General features: G+C 39.8%; 1 protein-coding gene across 2 annotated transcripts in view; it reads right to left on the bottom strand.

Annotated features, from left to right (window-relative positions):
- Window positions 1-286: 286 nt before the first annotated feature.
- The window catches only part of LOC141102787 (NUAK family SNF1-like kinase 1), a 56,929-nt gene continuing 45,596 nt past the window's right edge, over window positions 287-11,619 (bottom strand). For both annotated transcript variants that reach the window (XM_073591782.1, XM_073591783.1), the window contains exons 5-7: window positions 4,349-4,468; window positions 3,100-3,232; window positions 287-1,468 (exon numbers count right to left, since the gene is read on the bottom strand). In XM_073591782.1, coding sequence (XP_073447883.1) covers window positions 504-1,468; window positions 3,100-3,232; window positions 4,349-4,468 — 1,218 coding nt within the window. In that variant the 3' untranslated portion in view covers window positions 287-503. The remainder of the gene's footprint in view (window positions 1,469-3,099; window positions 3,233-4,348; window positions 4,469-11,619) is intronic.

Genomic DNA, 11,619 nt, shown 5'->3' with positions numbered 1-11,619 from the left:
GGGGGTAGCACAAACTTTAACATCTCCTATCGTATTCTTGGATCAATCATCATCTGCTTTGACACATTTCATGATGACCAGAGTTTTTTTGCATTATGTAGCTCTGAATGCCGAGGAATGTTCCTAACATGCAATAGAGTTAAAGGAAGCGGAATGGAAGGTCTTCAACGTTACAAAACAAGTCCAGCTTCATGTGACTGGCTACTACTAGGCAGACCTTTCAATACTTTACATTTAATTTGATGGACCTCTAACAAGTTTAGGTTAGAGGGTAAAAAAAACCCCATTCAGACTTTATCTGAAAGCAGCTTTATTGGCCCATTGCCAAAGAATGATACTTCTTACAACCCAGAGATCGTAAAACACCACCACAGACACATAAAATTACAGAAAATTACAAATATAATGCAGTCTTGACTTTTCACAGAAGTGGTTGAATTAGTCTATTCAATGCTACTTTCCTTGTCATAGTTTCAGTCCACAAGAAGGTTCTCCCCTAAACGTTATAGTTTATGGTTTTGATCGGAAAGTTTCTCCCTAGGCTTGCCCGATAAGGCGTCATCTTCCTCAGAACTGTAGAAACTGGTGTGCGGGCTGTAGGAGAAAAGATGGGACTTTGTTTCTAAAGTCATGTCAAGCAGGTCAAAAGAATCGCTGGAGAGAAAGCTGTCATCGCTAATCACACTCGATGGCCGGCTAGGGCTCTTTGGAGCCTCTGCGTTGGGGAAGATTAAGTCTTCCATGGAGTCTGAGAGCCGGAGGGACGAACAGTCCGCTGGTAGATCCAAACTGGTTGAAAACCGTCCGTTCTTTTTGAGAATGCCTTTTTTCCTCCTCGTATATCTATCCGACCTCGCTTTTTCGTCTACTGCTTTATGGTAGACCTTCTGGCATTCTGAGATCGTTATCCTCTCCGGGGAAGATGAATATCCCGATTCCCTCTCATATGTTTTTTTTAGTATTCCCTTTTTCGGCTTGTTGAAAGTGCATTCGACAATCGTTGATATGTGAGACTCGTAGGCAGACGTGGTTTTTGCTTCTTGGCTGAGCTCCATGCAATTCGGAGACAAGTTTTCAGAGAAATTGGAGGAGTTTAATAACGAGCTGTCAAAGCTGCTCCTTTTCTTCAAGATCCCTTTTGGTTTCTGTCTAGAAGCAATAACTTCGAGTTCTTGTTGGGACTGATTGATGTCATTTTCCTTTTTGGACTTCCTGAGACAGCCTTCATATTCTTCATCTTCTCGGGGATGGACTCGGCTTTGTTCTGTTTTTGTGCCTTTGAAACCAGGTGTGTTCTGACATTCGATGTATCGCGCTAGCAGTGGAGATTGACATTCAGGTACTAGATGGCAGTCACATACCATGGTGTCGTACCCCCAATTAACCCACCAGTGATTGGCAATATCTTCAATAGTCGCTCTCCTGGCTGGATTTACTGTCAGCATCCAGTCAATCAGTCCACAGGCTCCTGTAAAAAAAAATGAATATATATATAAAATATTTTTTTATTCCAAAATTCTACATGCCCAAAAAAGAAAACAATTCAACCATGGGCTTTCTTTAAAATGAAGAAAGCTACATATGTGAGGTAGCAGTTGGATAAGCAGGTATTATCCCACCACCAAGTAGAAATATAGGGTATCTTCCTCAAATTCCCCCTCCAAGCTCCACAGGTAGTATAGCTGTGAAGATGTTTCATGGAGCAAGCCATTAATAAGAGATCTGCCCATACGCTTTGGTAACCCATGCTGCTAGGACCCTAACCTATTCCTTCCGGTACCCCATACTACCAGGACCCTTGCCCACCTCTTCTAGTACTCGTTGCTACCAAGACCCTTGCCCTCTTCTTCAGGTACCTCATGCTGCCAAAACCTGCATCCACCACTTCTGGTATCCCATGCTGTCACCACTCTCAACCATTCTTTTGGAAAACTCCAGCAAGGACCCTCAACTATCCCTTCTGGTTCCCCATACTGCCCGGACCCTCAACTTCCCCTTCTGGTACCTCATACTGCCAAGACCCTTAGCCAACACTTTTGGTACCCTATGTTGTTAGCATTCTCAACCATTCTTTTTAAAAATCCAGCAAGGACCCTCGCCCATACCTTCTGGTACCCCATACTGCCCTAACCCTCACCAATTCCCTCTGGTACTCCATAATGCCAGGACCCTCACCTATCCCTTCTGGTCAACTAACCCTTTCTGGTACCTCATGCTGCTACGAAACTCAGCCTTCTGGTAACCTCAACACTCAACCTCAACACTTCTGGTAACCTATGCTGTCAGCATCCTTGACCACTGTTTTTGAAAATCCAGCAAGGACCCTTGCCCATACCTTCTGGTACCCCATACTGCACTAACCCTCAGCCAAAACTTCTGTTACCCCATGCTGTCAGCATTCTTGAACATTCTTTTTGAAAATCCAGCAAGGACCCTCGCCAATACCTTCTGGTATGCCATTCTGCCCTAACCCTCACCAATTCCCTCTGGTACCCCATAATGCCAGGGCCCTCGACCACCCCTTCTGGAACCTCATGCTGCCAAGACCCTCAGCCAACACTTCTGGTACCCCACGCTGTCAGCATCCTCAACCAATAATTTTTGAAAATCCAGCAAGGACCCTCGCCCCCATACCTTCTGGTACCCCATACTACCCTAACCCTCACCAATTCCTGCTGGTACCCTATAATGCCAGGATCCTCAACCACCCCTGCTGGTACCCCATGCTGCCACAACCCTCATCCACCACTTCTGGTTCCCCATGCTGTTAGCACCCTCAACCATCCCTTCTGAAAACGGCCCATGCCCATCCCTTCTATTACCCCATGCTGTCATAACCCTCAACAAACTTGTTCCATAACTCTACCAACATACAGATACTGCATGGGCACATTAAAATAATGTTATGTTTTGAATAGAGATACGAGAACTATCATTGTTTTCAGATGTACACGGTGTCATGTAGCCATGCTAACATCCATCTTAAATTAAGAGGTAAGTGCATTTTAAATTCAAGGACTGACTTTAGAATATATAACTTTAAATAAAGACTTCACATAAGCCTACAATCAGCATCTGCAGTGAATATTCGTGACTTACCTGATAGATGAGGAGGCTGTCTGTACTGGCCACTACTGATCTGTTCTGCTAATGTTTTATAATTGCTGTTGTCGAACGGCATAGATCCATAGATCAGAGCGTACAGAAGTACTCCCAGAGCCCAGCAATCAACCTGCAGAAATGAGAACAACTGAATGTAACAAACATGCCTAAAGCTGGGGTTAGGGGTTCTTGAGAGTAGTATTTTATATAAAAAAAGAAAAAAAATGTATAACACACAGGGCTTTAGCAAACTAAGGGTTTGACTTACTAAAAGTAAATAGACTGTAGACTCTGCAAGGAAATTTGCTCCAGAGCTTAGTAAATGAGGCAAAGTTTCACTTTGCAAAGAATACCCAATCACATGCAAGGAAAATAAAAAAGCAGCATTTTGGTTGCGCGTGATTGGATGATAGCAGTCAACAGAGCTTCCCCTCATTTACTGAAGTCTGCAGCAACTGCACTTGCAGAGTGTGTGGGTAGGTGCTGTGTGGTCCATTGGAGTCTCCCCATGCAGGTTCAAATCCTGCTGTCTACGGCAAGTGTGGTTAAGTGCAGCATGGTACTGCCGCAGAAAACACTCAGACTCCAGTTGCAGAGAACTCAGATATATATTGTAATTGGAGTTCGATAAAATACAACAAGCCCGACAGGAAAGCAGCCCAACCAGGAGCACTCAAAGGATATAATAGCGATGAGTAGTAGCAGAAGGTCTCATATGTGCGAACAGCGTCTGTCTCAAAGGGGCGGAATGCGTCCTGGCTGGTCCATACCCAAGTGGGGAGGCTTCCAGGAAGGATGGCGGGTCCCTGCACTTTCCCTACTCCTCGGGAACCTCTCCCTGATGCTAAGCACTACACTATCCAAGACATACGGGTGACCTGTCCCTACTCAGCCACTAGTCTGAAATATGTGCCAAGCCTGGGAACCAGGGTCTTAAATAGCCTCTGCCTGCTTCAAGATGGCCGTCAGAGTCACATGGGGCGCCAGCATCCAATCGGATAGCTGCCCCCTTGTGGCCCAAGAAATTATAAAGGAACCAGGTTCCTCTTGACTTCCTCTCCCTCTGCAAGGCCGTTGCAGTTGATCACCACCTGCAGTGGAGAATATAGACAGCACCTGCCCACATCAACCCCAATGTGTCACTTAGGGTTTACATGACCTTTATGTAATCAGGAGAAGACACCTCAAAAAAGAGTAAAAAAAGTTAAAATGTTGCAAGCAGGAGAACTAAATTTCAAGTTCTTACCTCTGGGCCGTGGTAAGGAAGACCCCTGACAATTTCAGGAGAAGCATAGAGAGGGCTCCCGCAGTATGTTTCCAGGACCTGGCTCTTATGATATAGGTTTGAAAGTCCAAAATCTGCAAGCTGAAAACAAAGACAACACAAATATAAAAATTTGCTATTTCTTTACATAACAAAAGTACAACAAAAATACAGTATATATCCCTAATATACAGTATATATTAACACCTAGATCCAAACGTTTATGCTGGAAACCACCATATCAAGGCCACCTGTGGTTTTCAAAGTGCCGTTTTGATGTTTCATTCCATCAAAGAACACAAAATTGCCACATACGGTGGATTGGATGTGCACGGCATCACCGGTGCTGAATTGTGAGCAGCCCTATTACCAAACGTGGTTGGAATTTAAATGCATTTTTGCAGAATGGAACACTACTCAAAAAAAAAAACTCACCCTATGGTCTCATGTATACAAGCTTTTGTTTGTTCCTTCTTCCCCATAAACGTTATTGCGGAAAACAACTTGATGATGCTCAAGTAACGATTCCATGAGCAACTGTGAGGCAAATCAAAGCAACCAAAATGTGCATCAAATTATCTCTTAAGGATAATTACTTTTTTGAAAGTCTGCATTATTGCTCCTACGGGGGGTGAGGGGGGGGGTTCCAATGTCCAGAGTTGGGCTTTAATGATCCATATTTAACCGTGGCATTTAAGTACCGGTTTTCGTCTACTCTAGTGGACCAGTTGGCATCACTATTCTGTACATTTTTAGTCAAGATGCTATTGTGGATATGCTTGGAAGAAACTATAATTTTTTAATTAGTTTCACATGTTAGGGTTTCTTTTGATACATTATTTTATACATATATATATTTATATATAATTATTATGTAAATAAGAAAACACCTACGCCTGTTCCAACAATAATTCTAGTTAATGCAGCTGCGGTCTACTATTCCCAACAGAGAATTTTGACCAATATAAAATTATCCCTAGGCAGCGCTCGCATTAACATGCAAAAAAAATCATGCTTCTGAAGACGTCGCTGTTTGATGTTGAAACGCGTTAATCAGTTGTTCCTGTGCACAACTTCCGGCTCTGCAGGTGTAATGCGCGCCAGGCTACGGGCGACATCCATCTTTCTTGACTGTAAGGGCTCATTTACACTTGCTTCGGCTTCAACAAGGCTTTGGACAGGCTTTGTTAAAGCTCTCTCAACGCTAGTCAAAGCTCCTGGTCACTAAATAAAATGGTCAGCTTACAGTCCTGTTTACACCTTGCTTTTGCATTGCTTCAAAAATTCTACCCCATGTAGCTTCAGTGGTGCTTCAAAGTGTCTTCAAAGCCTCCATAGAAGTCTACGGCAAAGCTCGCTTGAAGCTCCACCAAAGCCTCATTGAAGCCCCACTGAAGCCTCATCGATACCCCACAAAGCCTCACCGAAAGCCCCATCGAAGCCTCATATAAGCACCAAGCAAAAGCAGGTGTAAACAGGACTGTAAGCTAACCATTTTATTTAGTGACAGGAGCTTTGACTGGCCTTCAGAGACAAAGCCTGTCCGAAGCCATATTTTGAAGCAAGTGTAAACCAGCCCTAATAGTGGGTAGTTTTTGGCAGATATTTTGTTATGATAGAATTTGTCTAGCTTTTTAATTAATTTTAATAAATACACCAAAAGATTTTATACTATGAGAGGCTCCCTCTCCGTTTTTATTTTTTCTACTACATTGCCTGTCCATTAATTGCTCCATCGATACCGGGACTATACAGAGGAGGCGTAAGGATCCGTACCAGGAAACCATCAGGATTATCGGGACAGGTCTCCGTAATGACCTACAAGCCTTAATGACTTCCCTTGCTGTATTACACACTCACCAGATGTCGGGGGTCACCAACATCTGGTGAGTGTGTAGTATTCGGCACGACTTGGAATATTCACCATAAGGGGCATCCTGGAAACCAAGAACTCAAGCACTTAAGATTGCCCTATTTACAAAGACTTTTGCACTAGTTCACTTTAAGGATTTTTTTCACATTTATGCATTATATGTATCAATTTTATATTTTTATATTTCCATTAATATTGGTATTTTATAGTTTGGTATCCATGATTTATTATGGCACATTTTTTATTTATTTTTTGCATGTTAATGAAAGCGCTACTTTGGGACAATTATACATTATTTTATACACATTTTATACATTTTCAATACATTTTGAGGGAATTAAGCAGTACAGCTATTTGTAGGGCTTGTCTTGAGTTGGTGGTTGGTTGTATACTGTTTAGCCCTAGTTGGTATGCTTGTGGTGGTGTAGTCCTTGTTTTCTTGGATAAGTTAGGAAAAATTATAATTTTTTTTATTGCTTTCAGGTGTTATGGTCATTTTTGATATATGTATGTTATGGCTTTTCAATAAAATGCACATTGATTATAGCAGTGTAGCTATTTGTGGGGCACACGTGGGGCTAGTCTGGGTTGGTTATGTACTGTTTAGCACTAGTTAGTAGGCTTGTGGAGGTGTGGACCTTGTTTTTTTTTGTTTTTTTTTTACAATGACACTAAACTCTGATAAAAAAAACCAAATAAATGTAAATAAATGTGTTCAAGCATGTATACTTCAATTTTTAAAAAGTACTTTCTGTTGCTCTCAGCCTCCTCCAAATCTCTAAATTCCTTTTTTTTTTTTTTGCTGCTGTGATCTGACTCCCTATTAGAGGGTCGCTACTTTAGTTCTCCATAGTCCCACTGTATGTAGGAGCATCACCACCCATCAAGAAACATTTTCCAACAAGGTCCATTTGACAAATGTCAATCTAATGATCAACTTCTGATGCCATGCTTGTTTCCAGAACTTCTCCAGAGCCTCCCCCACCCTTTGGAGCTCTCAACCCCATCTTGTCTATCTCCTACTCTGCCTTTAGGTGATGCCTGAAAACTTGCCTTTAGGTGATGCCTGAAAACTCATTTATCCCACTCATTTAGCTCCACAAATAGCTACACTGCTATAATCAATGTGCATTTTATTGAAAAGTCATAACATACATTTATTGAAAAGTCATAACATACATATATCAAAAATGACCATAACATGTGAAAGCAATAAAAAAATATATATATATAATTTTTTCTAACTTATCCACAAAAACATTATGCCCAGAAATGTGAAGAATAGGGATGGCCATGGTTGGCTTAGGAAAACAAGGACTACACCACCACAAGCTTAGGGATTGGGGCTCAGCAGTAGACAACCACCTCCGACTAACTGAACTTTTAACTATTTCTTGAGCTCATCCCCCACAGTTCATCACCTTTCTTTTGTACCACTTGCCCCACCCTATTAGATTGTAAGCTCTTCTGATCAGGGGCCCTCTTAAACCTCTTGTACATTATTGCATTGTAAGCTCCCATCCATTAATTGTACCTATAGGTAAGCCTATAAAAAGGCTTACCTATAGGTACTGTAAATATCTCCTAAACTTGCACCGTTTAGGAGATATGTACTGTACATGCAGCCGATGACGTCATCGGCACATCCGCTCTGAAGGAACGGCCACCCTGGCTTTGTTTGCCGCCCCCCCCACAAAAAAAATAAAAGGAGCACCAGATGCCATTATGGTCAAGGATCATGCAGCCTCATAGGACAGTCAGAGGTGAATGAAAAACTCCTTATACAAGCTTTAACCAGACACTGATAGAAGTCACAAGTCTGCTACATACCATACCTCCCAACATGTTGAGATGGGAATGAGGGACACCTACTAGCAAACGTATGTAGGCATAGGACACGCCCCCTGTCACACCCCCTTAAAGGAGAATTAACCAAAAACAAAAGGTAAATGAAATCCACAAGGGCTTTTTTTTTTTTACCACTACTATTCCTTTATATTGGCTTTTAAAATTTACAAATGCAGCAATTTAGAAATTGGATGAAAGGTTTAGCACTGGGAAACACTTTTGGAAAGATAAAAAGTGCATTTTATGTACAATTATATATAGATCAGACCAAAATGAGGGACAAATGAGGAGGAATGAGGGACAGAGGGACATTGCTCCAAATCAGGGACAGTTAGGAGCTATGATATACTGCCGATGAGAAAAGGTATTTAGCAGTTTATATTTACTAAAATAATTGCATTTCCATGTTCTGTGTACTGTGTGGAGACCAGATATAGTGAATGCAGAGTCCGGGGTTTAGTACCACTTTATTATGATGTTAACTAAGGGGGTCAGTTGTAGTTAATCCCCTTCTATATGCATTCCTTCCCCGACACCAACAACAACAACAGGAGACAAAGTGCAGAAAGAATTGGAATTGTTTCCTAGAAAAAAAAAAAAATTCCAGGAATGCTAATACATCCTGCTATTTGTCAGGAATAGGATGAATTGCTGAAGAAGGAGCCAATTAAATGCTGCTTTTTCTTTCCCGGGTACAATACTAAAACACAGACATTCCCGGCATTCCTCTGCACAATGTTGAACCTGTGATACCTTCCTTAAAAGGCTTTCCGAACAGCAGGAAGTCAGTCAATGGCTTCTCTGTGTTATTTTTAGACGTTAATGTGTCTTTAAGCTGTTTATGCCCATTTGCACTCGAGCTGTTTGATATGTTAAAAAAAAAAAAAAAAAAGGTTAATTCTTGGCTCTGGCTTGGCTAAGTTGTTCCCACCATTTATCACTGGCAAAAAAAAAAAAAAAAAAAAAGTGCCCGGGTCGTTAAGGAGTTGGCGGGGGTGCGCAGCTCGAGGCCTATTTGCATTCTCGTCTCTTGCAAGGGCCCGTCCCGTCTATAGGATGGCACGCTGGGAACCATTGTCACCAACTAGATTCTCAGGAATGAAATGCCAGTGTTGTTCCCAATGCCGGAGATCACCGCTTTCACCCCAGAGCCGTTTTTTGAATTTCTACTTTACACATAGCCCTGATTTCGAGGGACTGTCCCTGACTTGGAGCAATGTCCCTTTGTCCCTCTTTCCCCCTCATTTGTCCCTCATTTTGGTCTGATCCATATAGTTGTATATAAAATGCACTTTTTATCTTTCAAAAAGTGTTTCCCAGCGCTAAACCTTTCATCCAAATTCTAAATTGCTGCATTTGTAAATTTTAAAAGCCAATATAAAGGAATAGTAGTGGTAAAAACAATTCCTTGTGGATTTAATTAACCTTTTTTTTTGGTTAATTCTCCTTTAAGGGGGTGTGGCATGGGGCGTGTCCTATGCCTACATACGTTTGTTAGTAGGTGTCCTTCATTCCCATCTCAAAATATTGGGAGGTGTGTCTTACATTTTTAAAAAGATCAGTTTAGGCCTGAAGATTAGTTAAAACCCCCCAAACATTATTATTATTATTATTTATAATACAGGATTTTTATAGCACCAACAGTTTGCGCAGCACTTTACAACATGAGGGCAGACTGTACAATTACAAAACAATTCAATGCAGGGAGTTCTGATCCCTCCTATATTGATTTGTATTGTAAGTGTACTGTCTGCCCTCATGTTGTAAAGCACAAACCGTTGGCGCTATATAAATCCTGTATTATAATAATATTAATAATAATAATACAGGAGGATTTTTTTTAAATTATTTATTTATTTATTTTTTCATCCTCCTTCCTTCGTTCCCTATTCTTCCCCCTTCTTCTTTTTGTTTTTGCTTTTGTTGTTTTGGTAAAAATAAAAAAAACGGCTCTATAAGCAGAGATATTAATATTTAAATAATATATTTGCTGTTTGTTTGAATTGTTCCTTTTTTTTCTTTCTGTAAGAGCTAAAATGCCTGAATAAATATATATATATATATATATATATATATATATATATATATATATATATATATATATATACACATATATATATATATACACATATATTTTTGTTCTCTTTGTATTTGTGTTTGAAATGGCAATAAAAAGTAATTAAATAAAAAAAAAAAAAAATACAGGAGGAATTTCCTGGATATTTTCTGAAAGCAGACACCCTAAAGAATAAAATAGAGTAAAATAAAATAGTGGTAGTTCCATGCAACATTGTCACAAACTAGAGTCTCAGGAATGAAATGTCAGTATTGTTCCGAATGCTGGAAATTACCGCTTCCACCCCAGAGCCGTTTTTTTGAATTTCTACTTTACACGTTTACACACCTCCCAACTTTTTGAGATGGGAATGAGGGACACCTATCAGCAAAAGTATGCAGGCATAGGACACACCCCCTTGCCACGCCCCCTTAAAGGAGAATTGTACAAAAAACAAGATTGGTTAAACCCACAAGTGCTTTTTTTCTACCACTACTATCCCTTTATATTGGCTTTTGGAATTTACAAATGCAGCTATTTAGAAATCGGATGAAAGGTTTAGCGCTGGAAAACACTTTTTGATAGGTAAAAAGTGCATTTTATATACAACTATATAGATCAGACCAAAATGAGGGACGAATGAGGAGGAATGAGGGACAGAGGGGACATTGCCCCAAATCAGGGACAGTCCCTCGAAATCAGGGACAGTTGGGAGCTATGTGTTTAAAAAGATCAGTTTAGGCCTGAAGATTAGTTAAAACCCCCAAACATTATTATTATTTATTATAGAGGAATACAGGATTTATATAACACGGACAGTTTGCTCAGCGCTTTACAACATGAGGGCAGACTGTACAGTTACAAAACAATTCAATACAGGAGGAATATTTCTTTTTATTTATTTATTTGTTTGTTTATTTATTTATTTATAGTTACATAGTAGGCGAGGTTGAAAAAAGACACAAGTCCATCAAGTCCAACCTATTAATAAATGTATTTATTTATTTGTTTTCATCCTCCTTCCCTCCTTCCCTATTCCTCCCCCTTCTTCTTTTTGTTTTTGCTTTTGTTGTTTTGGTAAAAATAAAAAAAATGCTCTATAAGCAGAGATATTAATATTGAAATGATATATTTGCTGTTTGTTTGAATTGTTCCTTTTTTTTTTTTCTGTAAGAGCTAAAATGCCTGACTATATTTTTTTTATTTGAATGTTTCCTTTTTTTTTTTCGGTAAGAGCTAAAATGCCTGACTATATATATATATATATATATATATATATATATATATATATATATATATTTTAGTTCTTTTTGTATTTGTGTTTAAAATGGAAATAAAACGTAATTAAATAAGAAAAAAAAAAAAATACAGGAGGAATTTCCTGGATATTTTCTAAAAGCAGACACCCTAAAGAATAAAATAGAATAAAATAAAATAGTGGTAGTTCCATGCAACATTTCAGTACAAAAGACACTA

This window comes from Aquarana catesbeiana, linkage group LG07, assembly GCF_042186555.1.
Source record: "Aquarana catesbeiana isolate 2022-GZ linkage group LG07, ASM4218655v1, whole genome shotgun sequence".
Lineage (NCBI taxonomy): Eukaryota > Metazoa > Chordata > Amphibia > Anura > Ranidae > Aquarana > Aquarana catesbeiana.
This window is presented reverse-complemented; position numbering and strand designations above follow the sequence as displayed.